General features: G+C 50.6%; 7 protein-coding genes across 7 annotated transcripts; 2 read left to right on the top strand and 5 right to left on the bottom strand.

Annotated features, from left to right (window-relative positions):
• Positions 1-2: 2 nt before the first annotated feature.
• M437DRAFT_38779 (uncharacterized protein) lies at positions 3-2,957 on the bottom strand (the record flags this gene model as incomplete). Its single annotated transcript, XM_041019896.1, has 1 exon — positions 3-2,957. The coding sequence occupies one exon, from the start codon at positions 2,955-2,957 to the stop codon at positions 3-5; it is 2,955 nt and encodes a 984-aa protein (XP_040883753.1).
• A 305-nt stretch (positions 2,958-3,262) lies between these two features.
• M437DRAFT_40207 (uncharacterized protein) lies at positions 3,263-5,660 on the bottom strand (the record flags this gene model as incomplete). The annotated part of the gene is made up of 8 exons (XM_041020146.1): positions 3,263-3,918; positions 3,960-4,162; positions 4,214-4,288; positions 4,339-4,394; positions 4,450-4,480; positions 4,528-5,385; positions 5,441-5,530; positions 5,599-5,660. 8 exons carry the CDS (start codon positions 5,658-5,660, stop codon positions 3,263-3,265), a joined length of 2,031 nt encoding a protein of 676 aa, XP_040883752.1.
• An 835-nt stretch (positions 5,661-6,495) lies between these two features.
• Positions 6,496-8,094, top strand: M437DRAFT_81207 (uncharacterized protein; the record flags this gene model as incomplete). Its single annotated transcript, XM_041027510.1, has 1 exon — positions 6,496-8,094. One exon carries the CDS (start codon positions 6,496-6,498, stop codon positions 8,092-8,094), a length of 1,599 nt encoding a protein of 532 aa, XP_040883751.1.
• A 356-nt stretch (positions 8,095-8,450) lies between these two features.
• M437DRAFT_40316 (Clavaminate synthase-like protein) lies at positions 8,451-9,630 on the bottom strand (the record flags this gene model as incomplete). The annotated part of the gene is made up of 2 exons (XM_041020175.1): positions 8,451-9,463; positions 9,522-9,630. 2 exons carry the CDS (start codon positions 9,628-9,630, stop codon positions 8,451-8,453), a joined length of 1,122 nt encoding a protein of 373 aa, XP_040883750.1.
• Positions 9,631-10,620: 990 nt separating this feature from the next.
• Positions 10,621-11,406, bottom strand: M437DRAFT_62901 (Isy1-like splicing factor; the record flags this gene model as incomplete). Its single annotated transcript, XM_041024173.1, has 2 exons — positions 10,621-11,349; positions 11,404-11,406. 2 exons carry the CDS (start codon positions 11,404-11,406, stop codon positions 10,621-10,623), a joined length of 732 nt encoding a protein of 243 aa, XP_040883749.1.
• A 1,032-nt stretch (positions 11,407-12,438) lies between these two features.
• On the top strand, positions 12,439-13,956 carry M437DRAFT_38957 (nucleoside hydrolase; the record flags this gene model as incomplete). The annotated part of the gene is made up of 9 exons (XM_041019920.1): positions 12,439-12,584; positions 12,640-12,739; positions 12,798-12,820; positions 12,903-13,182; positions 13,236-13,304; positions 13,357-13,420; positions 13,482-13,604; positions 13,653-13,712; positions 13,769-13,956. 9 exons carry the CDS (start codon positions 12,439-12,441, stop codon positions 13,954-13,956), a joined length of 1,053 nt encoding a protein of 350 aa, XP_040883748.1.
• Positions 13,957-14,111: 155 nt separating this feature from the next.
• On the bottom strand, positions 14,112-15,440 carry M437DRAFT_39471 (nucleotide-diphospho-sugar transferase; the record flags this gene model as incomplete). The annotated part of the gene is made up of 3 exons (XM_041020018.1): positions 14,112-14,459; positions 14,512-15,270; positions 15,330-15,440. The coding sequence occupies 3 exons, from the start codon at positions 15,438-15,440 to the stop codon at positions 14,112-14,114; spliced, it is 1,218 nt and encodes a 405-aa protein (XP_040883747.1).
• Between the last annotated feature and the right edge of the window lie 177 nt (positions 15,441-15,617).

Below are 15,617 nucleotides of genomic sequence, written 5' to 3'. Positions count from 1 at the left end.
GCCTACCATGTCAAATCTAGTTCACTTTGTTCTTTCTCGACCTGCTCTTGCTCGATTCCTTCTTCGGCCACAGGTGAAGGCCGTCTCCGTCCTCGTCGTCGAACTCTCTTGTGGTAGGGATACTTGACCCGCCACATGGTTCCACGATGCGACCACATGTCAGGATCAAGCCCGTGACGCTCTGCTCGTCGCTGCCAGGGTTCTCTTGTTGATGTCGGTCTCGCAAGCCTGATCATGGCCTTGACAAGACGATTTCCAAAACGTGATGCGCGCTTGATTTGTGTCTTCTGCTTTGCTCTGCAGACGTCTGCGTAATACTCTAGCATTCTTGACAGTCTGAGATTATTCATGCCCTTATCACCTCCGACTTGTGCTCGTCTCTCGGCTGTCCTTCTTGCATTTCGTAACACGGTCATGAAGCCGTAGTCAATGCGATAGTCCCATGCAAGAACCTCCTTGATGACCCACTCGACGCCCGAGCTGTGAGACACGTGGACGTATGCTTGTAGCAATACAGTCATGGTCGGCAGATCAAAGGGCACTTTTTCGGCCCATCTCGAATGGTAGATCTGCGAGAGCAGCTGGATTGCGTCGTTCGCCTTGTTGTTTCGAAGCAGGACCGTTGCTGCTGACGTGGCGAGGTGATGCCTGATGGCGACATTATTCTTGACCATGTTCTCATAGAAAGATCGTACGGTTTCGCAGAGCTCATTGATATGCATGCGCGAGCCTACGACAGCGTTCTGTACCTGATGGTTCAGAAGCGGTATCAATGCCGCTATTGTGTCCATACCAGCTTCACTTGCCGTGTCGATATAGTCACCGAGCGTTCCAGCATCGTCTGGCAACTTCGTACGGGCCTGCATCGCCAGTTCGAGAGAATACGATGAAGCAGGCAAGCCACTCTGTCCCAGACTGCTTTCGTACAAATTCAGAACTTGGGCGTACTGACCTTTGGACATAGCCATGAGCATCTCGTGCTCGTTTGATAATTTCTTCCGAGTAGCTGTAGAGAGTGCAGTATCTGGGAGATCATACGCGGATGGCTCATCATCCTCTAATGGCTGCAGATCGTTCAGATCCTCGGGCCGAGTTTTCGCCCGTGGTTCATCGTGTATTGCACTCTGTGGACTGATATTTGTATCAAAAGGTGGAGCGGTAGTCAGGTCACGTTCTGTAAGCTGCTGTAACTCATACCAAGAGAGAGGTTTTGGCAAGCTCGGCGAGTCGAAGTTGACTTGTTGCAACATGTCGAGCATATACATTGCATGCCGCCTCCTGTGAGCTTGGCTCTCTCGATAGCCTCGAATATCGTATGCTACAGCCTCACGTAACAAAGTAAGGATGCCAGGAGACCAGTACTCTGGCACGTTATTCGTCAGATGACGGCAGAGCCACACCAAGACGGTATGAGAGGGTCTGGTGTCGAAGTAGAACTGCCGCATCATGGTCAAGGCTGTTTTTGAGGTGATCTGTGCACCTTGATCGTAAGTTGACATTTTCTTGACCCATGGTTGTATCATTCCCAAGCGGCCAATCCTGATGAGGTTTCCAAGACCGATGTCCAAGATACGTGGATCGGGAAGAACGCCATATTGGTCGATAGCTTTGAAAGCGAAAGCCCAGACTTCTTCGGGATGATGACTCCTGGCATATGCCTTGAGGACAGGGATAAACAGATCAGTACGTTTCTCTGGAGTCGCTTCCGTTTCTCCTGCTCGGACCAGCATGGCCATCAAGACGTCTATGGCTGGCCAATCGGCATCCGAAGAAGTCTTGTAGACAAAGTGGCCAAAAGTAATAACGTCCGGTTGCATGTGTTTGCTCTGCTGAATGGTATTGAGATGGTCATGAGCTCGGTCAACTCTGCCAAATTGGAGACAAACTTGAATCATTGCATTGTAGAGAGCAAGAGGCGGTTGGTCTACTGATTTGCACATGTGGACAAAAAGCGAGTCGACCAGATTGTAACTGTGAGTGACAGACCACATGTGGTTGATTATGGCAGGCCAGGCAGACTCACATGAAGGGAGCACTGAAAGGCGATCTGACCTGGGTATGTGTTTCGCAAACAGCATGGCGCAGAACTCGGGATTCCGTGTCGAGTATGCTGCACACAAAGCAGGATAGGTGCTTTGGGGAAAAGCAAACCTGTCACCATATTTTTCGTTCAACTGAACCAACTCTGTGGAGCGAAGAGGCTCGGTACAGGCAAGTGCAAGGCTGTCTAGACAGTTTGTGATGGACCATCCTTGCTGCTCCATACGATCCAACAGCTTGCGACAGTTCTTGAAGCTCTGCTCAGCTAGGTAGGAATAGAATAGACGAGTGGCAGCATATTGAAGTGCATCAATGATTATGCTCTCCTGTTTAAAATGATCGAAGGCTGCTCTGAGAAGACCGAAGGCAGTATTTCTCTGGTTAGTGTCAATAAGCCTGTCGCAGCGCTTGTTGAACCTGGCCACTGCGCTGGCCGGGCCATAGGATTTGAGAGCGGTCGTCAAGAAGGATAGGTCAGCCTTTGACTTGTGGGCTGTCTGTTGTTTCAGCCGAGGGTTGTGAGTAGGTTGGCTCTTATCGTCGTTGAGTGGTTGGTGTGCGTTGAGTTTGGCGTATCCTCGCTCAACCTCGTATGGTAGCAGAGAATTTCGGAAGGTTTCTGCCTGTGGAACCAGGTCTTCGTCTGGTATAGACGCCTCATTGGGGTGGGATGTGGCGTCGTCGTAGGAAGCATCGTCGGCGAGTCTGCGATGAGCGGCGTGGGCATGCTGGTAGCGGGGGTGTTGTTTCAAGCGGCGCGAGTTCTCGGCGATCTTGGAAACGAGGTTCGTCTGGCGGCGGCGCTCTTCTGCTACGAGGGCGGCGGCACCGCATGCGGTACCAGATGAGATGTATGCGAGCTGGCGCAGCACCCGGAGCGCTCCTTCTGATGGCACTCGTCTACGGCTTCGAAACATGGCAAGTCCATGGCTGCCTCAATTTGTGCTCATTCTTGTCCGCCTCTTTCTTTCTTTAGGTGCTTGTCACGTCTGCAATTGCGTTGTCTGTCAATCGCCTGACAATAATAATTTGTCGCGACGACTTGCCTTGATTTGGCCTCGGATGCCGCCTCTCTTTTGCTTGGCGTTGACCCTTCCTAGGTTCCACGTCTAGGCTCTACGAGTACATCATTGTTCACGAGATCAAAGTACTAGGTACCTTCACTTTTGTTGTTTTTATTGTCGGTGCTACTTGATATTCTCCCTCAACACCCTTCAACCTATCATCCATGCCTCGAGTACAGAGGTCCAAGCATTTTCCAGCTCCATTCTGCGATTCCGTCTACTTGTTTGATGTCCTGGATCCACTCCAACATCAACGTTGTCGTCTGCTCCAGGTCCTTTCGGTTCACTCTCTCATTGCATATCTTCTTCAAGCATTCATTCTCCGTCGTCATGCGCAGTATAAGCAATATGCCCACAAAGTTCTGCGTCCATGTGAACAGATGCGGCACCAATCGCTTCTTGTTCTTGGGCGGCGCAAGCACCAGTGGCCATAGACACGCCGATTGAATCGCCAGAGCGCAGCATATTTGGTCCTCTTCCGTCATCAGCTCAGGGAAGTGCAAAGCCTTGTAAACAAAAGGCCGATAGATCATAAATCGTGCATAGTAGAATTGCGTCCTCAGTTGTGCTGTCATGATGTCCAGATTGTCTCGGTGGTTGATCGGAACAGATCCTTGGTCCATCGAGAAGAGTGAGTCTGTGCCTTGTCGTCCTGTCGAACCCATGTTGGGGAATTCTGTCTTGTCGTTGTCTGACCATTGCAGAGGTCGGGGTAGTAATGAGCGCCACGATTCCAGTTGTCGAGCTAGTTCCTTGATAACATGAACTGGCGGACCACCATAGTCTTCCGACAGCTCAGCCGACGAGTTAGATGCTGCAAACAGTGAGCTTCTATCCTCGGTTTATCCAGCAGACACTCACAGCAATGTATTGACTCGTGGATACGCGCCACCAATCTGCGCAATGCTATCATTGCGAGGAAATGATACTGGAAATGCGATTTTTCGTCTGAGGGACTGCCGTAGTTACTTTCCGCGCCATGGAAGTAAGGGAGTGGCACTTGATCCTCTAGAGTATGAATTCCTGTTTGTGAGAGATCCAGTTCAAGATGATACATACTACTCATTGTCAGTATCAGCAGTATTAACCCCGCGTGAGGCATGGCTTACTCTTCGCTGAGCATACACGCCCAGTAGGCGCGTTTGATGAGGTCTGCTCGTGGTGTAGACCAATCGATAGATTCGCTAGAACATGGTCAGCTCATGTGTCATTGGCATGCAGAAAATCTTCATACCATTTGATAAGGATTTGACAAGAAGTTGATGCTGCAACCGTGGCTCGCCAAAAGTCCTGCGCAAAAGGTTCAATCGCACTGTGTATATCGTCTTGTGAGAATCCTGCTTACCATGTGTCGAGCGCAAGCTTCGTAGTACGCACTGTGAACTGTGTCAGCAATGAAAACGCCAAACACCATACTACTTACGATTCAAGCAGATGAATTTGCACATTCTCAAGCGTGCATTGATGCATGATGAAGCCCATGCGTCTCCGGGCCTCGTTGAAAAGATTCAAGCCAGGTGGTCTCTCAGATGTGCCTCCACGTAAACCACTGGGATTACCCTCAATGATGCTGATTGGAGAACCGTAAACACCATCGATGGCAGTCTGGCCAAGAGCCAAGACAAGAAGGACAAGGCAGCCATGAGGATCACAATCTGCGAAGCCGTTTCTCAGAACAGGTTCGAGGATATCTTCGATAAACATTTGTCTGTCGAGAATTGGAAACAGGATGTTGAAGGTACTGAAGTATGCATCACTCATTCTCCGCACATTCTCTGGCGTCAAGCCGATGAATCCAGCTCTCATCTCCCCTGTACTACTGGGCATCGGGTATGTTCGCATGTCGGTATCCCAGGGAAGTGTCTTTGGATGCTTGTGCAACTCAAGGTGGATAAACCAAGGTGTTCCTTCTTGAAGCACATATTGTAGGTCCGAAGCTACGGCAATTCCAGAATTGAGAATATGTAGGTAAATTGATGGCCACAGCAAGACTTTGTGAGCCACAGTCAGGTGTTGATAAGTACGCAGCATGTCAGGGGGAAATGATGTTTGAGATCCGATGCGACGCCCTGGACGTATCTCGCTATCAGATGATACGTGAGACTCGTTGGATCCGGAAGCAGCCATGGTGCCGTTGACTCCTGGTGGACGTGATGCAGTCTGTGGGGTGTTCCAATCGGTATTGCTTGCTGGCGTGGATGGTTTGGACACATAAAGGGTATCGAACTTATTTTCCAACCGTTGCAAAGTCTGAAGAATATAAATCATGGTCTTGTCCTTTCTACACATGGCACAGCTTAGCGATGGGCACGCAGACTACTCTAAGCCAGACTTACTTTGTAGGCTGAGGTTCGCGGTAGACACACTCGACACTCAGGCGCCTACAGAGGCCACACTTTGGCCTCTGCTCATCACATTTCGATTTCCTAGTAGTCGCAAAGCAAGCAGTTAGTAAAGCACAGCAACAGATGGCGAGTGATTTGTCTGATCTTACCGGCTCCGACAAGTTTGACAGGCTTGTGCTGCGATGACGGCACGCTCTCGCCGCAAGGACATGTCAGTCCTGTCATCTCCTTCGACCTCCATGGGTGCGACGAATCGCTTGGAGTGGAGATTGTTTTGTTGCAAGTCGGCAGCGAGCAGGCGGAGGACAGGGAAAAAAAGAAGGGTCTGGTAGATGTTGGGGTGGCCAAGCGGCACGCCGTGGGCAGAAAAGGTCGTCGCACTCGTTCACAGCAGCAGCAGCGGATACGTGACCAACCTCGGAGAAGAAGTCGCTTCTGTAGAATATGACTAGCAAAGTCGATGAACCAAAGACGATCGGCCGACAAAAAAGTTCGACAGAGTTCACAAACTAGAGGAGCATGTTCACCAGAGTCGACGGTGACGGCAAGCTGCTCGGTGCACAAGGCGAGGCGAGAGTCTTGATGCAAACAAAATAGTCAGGGCTGAGCAAGCATGCACCGGTTCGCGGGTCGGTCGCGAACGAGAATGACGCACGCGAATGAGAAGGCGTCCAGACCCGATCAGGACAATGTATTGTACGTTCAAGGTTAGCTCGGGTGCGGCTCTTATCAGCAACTCTACTCGTCCAGGGCTGCAGCTGGATGAACTGAGAAGATGGCATTCCTGTACATATCCATGGCAATTCGAGACAGGTCGATTCTTTGTCCTGTCCTACCCAGCTTGAATTGAAGCTTGCGCCTTGATTTTCGCATCGGCTCTGACAGCCTCGTGGTCACCCCCCACCTTCCCGCGCACCAGGTACACAGAGCTCTCAGGGCGCAGAAGCACATGGTACTCGACGCCGCTCGCCTAATCCCTCCGTCCGGCCTCGATTGGACTGACGATTCCCGATCAGAGCAGCTGCCTCCTTAATTGAAAGCTGCATATGAGCACCATTGTCGACTGCCTAGCGGCTGGCCCCGCATCGCTGCCCATGCCTGGAGAAGCTGACGCCAAACCTGATGTCGAAGCTGAAGCTCAACGAGTCATCCATCAAGACAACAAAGACACCCTGTCACAACCCCCCAATTCGACTCCCGACGCCCCTCAGAACCAGTCTCCGAGTCCGCGTCCTGCCGAGGGCCGCCACGCTTCGCGACGCAGAAGCCTGGAAGTCGTCGCCGAGGCTCAAGGCGATGTAGACGGCTTCGTGAAAGAACTCGACCAGAAACGCCGCCAGCTCGACGATCAGATCCACAAGTTCATTGCTCAGAAAGAGAGGGAATTCAAGCTATACGAGCGCGAGTTGCGCACCCGCTATCGATCTCAACCCCCACCTGCCATAAAACCCTCTGGAAATGCCTCGCCTACCACCACGTCTGCTGACCAGCCTGCACATGCTGCTGACAACAACCAAGACGCACGAGCCACGAATGAAAAGAGCCATGAACGGGAAAGTGAGCTTCTAGGTCTCTTCACCCCTGCATATCTTCCATTACTCGAGAACAGACCCTCTGGTCCTGGTCGCTCTCCTTCTGCTCCTGCCCTCAGCGATGCTGCTGTCTCAACCACCATCTCACCCGATCGCCAGGCTCTTCAGCGAGCCAACACTGACCCCGTCGGTGACAACAAGTCCTCAGCGCACAGGCGGGGCTTGGGCCCAAGGACTCCTTCATCTGGCTTAGATCAAGGAAGAAGCCTGGTATCGGCTCTAAAGTCACCTTCGGCTGGTCCAAGACTCTCCAGCAAGAAGCGTGTGTCACTGATCGTAGGTGATGAGGTGGTTGCGCCAAGTGATAACATCCTCTCGAGCGCAGATAGAGACACGAATCATCGTCCGGACAACGAACTCGGTGCTGAACACATTGAAATACAAGCACCCGCTCAGCCCACACGAGCAGAGACACGCGAACCCACCTCTCCAAAATCGCCGTCGCTGGACACAGCTGAATCAAGCAATTCTCAGAGCCCCCAGACTGGTGGTCAACCTGGTGGATTGAGTCTCGGGTTTGCCTCAGCTGCCCGCGGGACCGGCGTGTCTCAAGAACCTCTGCAAACTAAGGCCAGCCCCCAGGACGACCTTGAGCTCGCTTCACCCTTCTCTATGGACGAGGAGTTTGATAACACTGGCTCTTCAGAAATGTACACGACGCAAATAGAGGATATCGATGCAGATATTGACTCGGGTCTGGACTCTGAATCCACCTTGCGCGCGGCAAGTCCGGCTAGCCCTAGCGACAGGGATATCTCTCCAGCCAGCCATGCGTCCAGCCTCAACATCCCCATCGCGAGTTTTGAAACATCGTCTTCTTCTTCAGCTCAGCCCATATCACCAGGCTTCTCAAGGCCTTCTGTGCGAGAAGATCCTCAGCTGCTATTCAACGACCAGGTATCAGAAGAACTACCAGCCCAAGGTTCTTTGTACGGTTCCTTTTCTCGACCGAGCTATAGCAAACAACAGACCAGTGGCAGTCTAGGAGAGTCATTCATGCAGAGGAATGCCGAGAAGTTGATGCGACGCAGACAGTCTGCGCAGAAATCCTAAAGACTTATGATTCATTCGGTAAAATTAGCTAGAGTATACCCAAAGTAATAACCAGCATGCATCGCTTTCTTTTTGTCAATGCAGTCTGCGATCTTTCTAGCAGATCTTGCGGTCAGCAAATGTATCAATTACTACATTCATATCATGTATAGCAGCTCATGAGGGTTGAATGGCTTTCGACAACATTTGTTCACTTCTACTCTATTATCATCCAATAGAGAACTTCTCAGGGCTGTGAACACAGGGTCGTCTTGATCTAGTCGTATAGGCAAATCTAGAACTCGTTGCAATTTTGAAATGTATATAAAGAAAGCAAATCTATTCATCATTTCATGTCCCTGAGTTGTATGCTTGTATCACGCCGGGCCAAGGGGGTCTTGAGAAGCCGCCAAGTTGCACTGTCTGAAGATGCGAACCTCCTCAGGCAGGAAGGAGCCTGTGACCGAGTGAATCACACCTTCGTTGTTGAACAGCGCAAGATCTCCCTCGTCCCAATTGACTGCATACACTAGTTCGGGAGCAATTCCAGGTCTTTGAAGCCTGTGAACAATGTCTCGAACTTCCTTCAGATCACTGATGACGGTACCATCGGCAAGGTGAAGCTTCTCTACCGCAGAAGGATGGACTTGCAGAGCAAGACGTCCGGTCACTGGATTGCGCCAGCACATGGGCAAGATCTTGATCTTTGACTCGTCGATAGGTGGCAGTTCTTCTCGAGGAAGTTCGAGTCCGTCTGAGACCAGCCCAAGACCGTCACTCCTTGATCTTGCGGGCGACATCCAGATGTAGGGGTGTGCTGCGTATTGAACCTTTGTGGTTCTAGCAAACTCCTTGTCGGCTTCGGAGAGGAGATCGTACATGCGGTATGAGCTCACAAATGCAGTGCTTCCGCGAGGCACTTTCATCTCATCGTTGCTTCCGTCGTCATATCTCAAGGTCTGAGTTTCGGTCTTGGGAACCTTGACAGCCATGAGACTGGTAACTTTAGGCGGAGACAGATCATACAATGCGGCATCGATGTGCCAGCGGTAGAATCGTGTTGCATCTCGGTCGTCAGCCTCGCTGATTGGTGTCTTGTGGAAGGTCTTGTGGTGAGGGTGCTTGAGTGTAATGTCCTTGAGTCCCTCAAACTCAGCAACTGGGCCGTTTCCAATCACTTGGACTTGAGGTTGGTGAGGGATTGTCTTGAGGTCAGGGTGAAGTACACTTCTTTTGGCGTCGATCGTCTTTCCATGTCCATATGAGCCAGCAGATGGGTCGAACTTTTGTGTGAGCTCGAACTGAGCCTTTGGAGAGAGTGACTGTTGGTTCTTGAACAGAACTACACTATTTTCGTACAAAGCATTTCTAATGATTTTGAAATCTTCCTCTGTTGAGCAACATAACATTAGCTTGAGTATTTGAGGGCCACGACTAAAACTTCTTACCTGAAAGATTCTCCAGGTCTGCTCCCCTGATCTCAGCACCGAAGTCAATCTTGGACCCTTTCGGTGGTTGGATCTTGTGTACTGAGATGTTGTTAATCTTGACAGCCATGGTGGCGTAAGGACAGAGTTGATAAGGTTTGAAGGTAGTAGATGCTCGTAATGAATGTGTCTTGGAGAAGGCCGTATTCAGAGTAAATTGAAGAAGTCGAGACATGTTCTATCAGATGGTTATATACTGAAGAGAAGAGGGTTTGCTGATGGTCGGGCTTATGTTCTCCATCTCGAGGAACTCGGAGACCCCCGATACAGAGCTCGACGTCCTCCTACATCTTTTGCTTTACGTCGTTGCGAACAAACATGGAGGATCTCAACTCGAAGATACCGTGCCGTTTCCTAATCGTCCCTCGCCCGGCTACGACCGCTGTCCGGAGTACACCGCGTGGATGGTCGAGCAGGGCGAGAGCGACGTCGGTCGTCACCTACAGGGACCGTGCACTGTGCCAAAGATAAGGAATCATACCGTGGAGAGGCATCTTCCGAACGCTAACTTATTTATTATACTTGGACGATTGTTCTCGGTCTTCACTTCTTCTGACCTCACACAAACCCGCTCGCTCTGAAGAGGCAAAACTCGCCAGTTCGATATCTGGGCTGTATACTACTCTGAGGCCCAGATGGACCATTGCAGAGTGAAGGTAAAGGAAAGCCTGCTTAAGAATTGATCTGGACAGACTCTTTATAGGTAGGCTGGCACATCATGCGGACGTGTGATGGCCGCTTGGAAGGAAATAAAGTAGAATTGAAGGCATGACTTTTGAGGCCCTTGAGGATTAAGAGGACCTTGGTTTCGTTATCTACAGGAATCGGATTCGAGTGCAGTTGGAAGCAGAAGTATCGCCCAGAACAGATAGTCGGACGGACCGTCCTTAGGCCAGCGATTTCATCCTTCGTGGCTGGTGTGAGGGTATCGTAGCGGATGCGTGTCCCATGGGCGACTAGCCAATATGGTGTGAAGGTCAGTGACTACGTAGGCCTCTTTAGAGCATGTTGCTTGGATCGGGAGCATGTTGCGCAGGTCGCGCGAACTGCCGCCATGCCTTCACAGCTTGTCCAGCAACTTCCGTTTCCTTCTCTCAATGAGCTCGGCCTCAACTTCTTCTGCGGTCGGAAGGTTCCACGCGACACCGTCTCCAGAATCTCCAGGTAAAGGCTCCCAATCTGCATCTCCGGCGTCCTGGTCCTCCATGATATGTTCAAGAGCCTCTTTCTCCTTCTGTGCCTCGTAGGCCAATAGTGTACCATCCTCCTCATCAAGATTGTAGCCGTAGTAAGAAGCGTCGACTTTGTGGCGTAGATCCGAGCGTGTCTCCAGGGCCTTTTCCTCCTGCGGTTTGACCTTTGCAGCTTCGAACAGCTCTTTGACACCAGGCAACTCTTTTGCTCTTCCGAAGTAGCGGTAACCTTTTCCACCTCCTTGTATCTCACGACCTTCTTCATCAACGACTCGACCACCTCCTCTCATGTAATTTGGTCCACCTAGTTCGCGGATGCGCATTTCCCATTGCCATTTTTCTTTGAAGAGCTTGTTGAGTTCGTCGTTAAGGTCGCGGATTTGGAAGTCTGAGAGCGAGAGATCCTGGATCTTGGATACTTTGCGCGAGATCTCCTTGAGCACCTGCCCACGCCAGCGTTCACATGTCGGTACAGATTCTTGTTGCGATATGGCCTTTGGTCGCCGTGTGCGGGTTGTGTCGAGAATGCCCAAGTCTGCCGCTTGCTGCGCCCTCCATCTGAAAAGCGTACTTTGCGCCTTTTCTGCGTTACGAGCCTGTAGATGTTAGTGGTTTGTGTTTCAAGTCCATGAACCACCAGGAGCGCATACCATGCTGTGTGATGTGTGTTGACTTGTGACGGCACTTTCTATGAAGCATGCAAGTTTGATTCAGCGCGTGCTTGCGCGATCTTGGATCCACGCGAACAGCTGGTAGATGAAGTTTATAGTTATGTCTACCAGAGGTGCCTTCATCTAAGTCGCAGTGGTTTAGTGGTAAAATTCGTGCTTGCCATGCACGAGCCCCGTGTTCGATTCACGGCTGCGACAATCTTTTGTCCTGTCGAAGATCTCAATTGACTTTTTGTCATCCATCTCCTCGTCTACGCGGTCCGACAATGCCCGCGAGAACGCGGGATTGGTCATTTTTTACGACAGTCAGATGCTGCATGGCTCTCACTGTGGTTTTAGCTTCAGACACTCGATAGCAAGCCCACACATAGAGTCATGTCTGTCGCGCGAAGTTGATGCTCTATTTCTTCCTAGCTATAACACCGATTTCTCTTCAACGCGAAGCAATGTGTAACGAGCATGTACTGATCAGTATCCTTCAGCTCTTTCAAACATCATACATCTCAGGACATCCCATTACGGAGTTGACCGATGCAGTGTCTTTTGTGTATCTTATCAACGCATATGGGTAAGGTACCTCTCTTATCTGCCCGATCAAGGGTCTATCATCGGCTGCCCGAGCCCGCAAGGTCCACCACCACTTCCATCTGCCAGTAACACTCAAACCACGGACCACAAAGGTCTCAAGAGGCTGCCCTTGGCTGCCCCAGCCGTTGGCCACGCGACAGCAAGGCAGTGCCCTCTCCCGCAACTTATCGACCTTCCAAAAGTTTAATCCGAATATCGCTATGATAAGCACGTGCCAAGGCTATGGTTTTTCTGCCATTTAGATGTGACTATAAAGGATGGCGCTGCCAAAGGCAAGTGGAGTTTGTGATTCCCAAGTCGATCGTTTCTTCTTGTTCTATGCTTGCAATGTCTCTCTCGTTCTCGAAACTCTTCGCTGCTACTTCTTTGGCTGCTGCCAGCCTGACTGGGGCTGCTCCTCTTGAGCAACTACAGTCAAGATCGGCTATGAACAGCACTAGACCTAAGGTCATTATGGACAATGACTGGTCTACGGCTGGTTTCATTCCCTACCTCCTGGCACTCGATGCAGGATGGGATGTTCTCGGTCTTGTTTCTGATACTGCAAATTCATGGGCACTGCAGACTGGATTGTAAATATAGCAGATCAATCATCAAGAGGTCGCGTGCTGATAATATTCAACGTAGACATGCTTTGGCCACTCTCGAGGTTGGCAACCTGTCTTGTATTCCCGTACACAAGGGAGCAGACTATCCTATTCTTAATACTCCTGAACTCTTCCAGACTGTAAGTGAAGCAGGGTGATCAGTTCATACGAGAATGACACTGACAATTTCATCCACAGTGGGAGATGGTCCACGGTAAACTGTAAGTCAAGCAAAGATGTGTCCTAGAGATGGATCGTCAATTGCCAAGTTGTTGTGAAGAATCATTCTGACAATCCTTATAGACCCTGGGAAGGAGCCTTTGCACCAGAGAACTTGACCTACGAAGCACTGGGCAATGACCCAACTTCGGGTGACCCAAGCCGCGTGTCCAAAGCAGCTTTCTTCGAGGGCTACCCCAACACCACATTCGCTTCCAAGGACGCAGCATGGTTCATGATTGAGCAAGTGCGCAAGTACCCTGGTCAGGTCTCGATCTACTCGGCTGGTGCTCTGACCAACGTCGCTCTTGCTGTCCGCATGGATCCCGACTTTGCTAAGAACGCAAAGGAGCTCATCATTATGGTATCAAGTGCTGTCATCTGTCATTTTATCAGTTGTACTAAGACTTGTGCTAGGGAGGCTACATCGATGTCAACCTTTTGCAAGTTACTGGCAGCACCATGCAAGCTGATTGGAACTCTGACGTAAGTGCAAGTAGAGGAGGTCGACGAGCAAAAGTTGCTGATAGTACGATAGATCAACTTGATGATCGACCCCGAAGGAACCAAGATTGCCCTTTCTGCTCCTTTCCCTAACATCAGTGAGTTTACATCCCAGAATCGAAGCTTCTGAGGGAACACAATGACTGACTGTACATCCAGCCATTGCCGGCAACGTCGCCAACCAGGTCACTGTCTCTCAGGAATACCTTGACGATATTTACAAGGTCAAGAACCCTTACTCTACTTTGATGCACGAGTACTACGGCACCATCTTCCCTCTCTGTACGCGTCCTCATCCCATCTAACGATCTCTATACTAATGACATATAGGGGATGAGACCGCTGCCGCTATTCTGCTTGACCCTACCATTGTCAAGAACACCACAAGCTGTAAGCAGATATTCTTGCCTTCATATCTGATATTCGTTGCTAACATTTCGAAACAGTCTACCTTGATGTTGACACTGCTCCCTCAAGCCCCAGCTATGGTAACATTCACGCTTATCAAGAAGCACTCAAGCCCACAGCCCAAAACCTTCAGAAGGTTAACATGGTTGTGTCTGTTGACGGCAATAGACTCAAGAAGTGGGTAAAGAGAGCCGTTCAGTACCCCAAGTCATGCGCCAACCTTTAGAGCGTTGGTAAAAATAGACGTGGCACAAAGGATCGCTGTAATGAAAAGTCCCTTTCTAATCGAGAATGCTCTACCACAATGCCTTCAAATGTGAATCAAATTGCTTTTCTCTATGGTCAAAACGATATGCATGAGGTCGAAGATGAACAGGCGATTTAGATATCTCTCCGGTAGACGCCCACCATCCATGCAGCTCTCAAAACAGCCAGTCCCCATGCCATACCTAAAGAGTCCCAGACAACATTTAGCTTGCTGCCTCCGACTTCTTTCCAGCCAATAGCTACCTCGGCCATGGGAATCCCAGCACTCTCTGCAAGCATGAGCATCTCGACATCGAAAATCCAGCCCTCGCTATGCATGTATGGAATAATATATGGGAGGGCAGGGCGTGTGAAAAGCTTGAAGCCGCATTGAGTATCCTTGATTGATGATGTGGCTGGAGGAGTGAGAAGGCGGAGCAGAAGATGGAAAGAGTGCATAAGAGCATTTCGCAAGAAAGAGCGCTGTGGAGGAGTCAGTAATGGTACCCAGCTTCATGTATCTTGACATCCTTACCTTTACGACAGCTTCACTACCAACCATGTGTGCTCGGCTTCCAACACCAACAGCTCTACCCTTTACATCAGCGACACGATCGCAATTCTCCATCAGCTTGCCCAGGTCAGAGAAGCGAGAGGCACCGTCGGCATCAGCGAAAATAACGTAAGCTCCTCTTGCATGACGCATGCCATGAGTGACGGCTCCTCCTTTTCCTCTGTTCTCTTCCAACGATATGACGCGAATGCTGCCGTGGGGAATGGTGGTGGGCACTGTTTCGACTTTGGGAGCAGACTTGGACCGTGTCTTAGGGCCGTCATTGGAGGACCATGGGCCAGCTGGAGTGTGAGGATGTGTGGAAAGCTGATGGTCGCGAGCAAAGGACAGAGCTGTGTCGATGGTCTTGTCGGTAGAGCCGTCGTTCACGACAAGAATCTCCCAGCCTTTGGGCTTATCACTTGTAGTAGATTGCGATTGCGGAAAGGTGGATTGTAGGTACTCGACAGCCTCCTCGAGCATACCACTCATCCTTTGCTCTTCATTGTAGGCAGGCACGACGACGGTGACCAGGACCTCGGGTTGGGTAGGCTTAAAAGCGTCGCTCGTAGCAATTTTTCCACTGCGAGCCTGGACCTTGAGAGATACGTGATGGTCATACCAACACGGTTGTGTTTTGAGGTCGCTAATAGATCCGTCGGGCAGGATAGTTGTGTATTTCTTCTCAGACTCGTGCGGTGGGCGAGGAACAGGAGCGACGATGAACAGACCGAGATACAACTGAGCTTGGGGTCAGAATATTGTGCATGGATGTGGTTGTTGTTCAGTTGAATGGATACCAGGATGGCAAAGGCGAGGACGGAGAAACAAGCAACGGCCAGCAACAGCTGTGTCGGTACTTGTTGTACCTGGTCAATCAGGTTGTAGACCTGGGCCCGGACTGCATTCATTTGTGCGCTACCTCTCAGCTTCTGGTAGGATGAATTGGGTGGCCTGGGGCCATCAGACAGTCAGAAAATCAGACTCTCATATGACTGGAAGCTGTGTACGCGTTACCCCTCGAGTCAAGGGGGGAGCTTGATGCCACATATCAGATCAGATCAACATGGGGTAGCCGCGCCCCAGCT

Source organism: Aureobasidium melanogenum (genome assembly GCF_000721775.1).
Source record: "Aureobasidium melanogenum CBS 110374 unplaced genomic scaffold scaffold_2, whole genome shotgun sequence".
In the NCBI taxonomy this organism is placed as follows: Eukaryota; Fungi; Ascomycota; class Dothideomycetes; order Dothideales; family Saccotheciaceae; genus Aureobasidium; species Aureobasidium melanogenum.
Note: the sequence above shows the minus strand (reverse complement) of the source record. Positions and strands in the feature narration are given on the sequence as shown.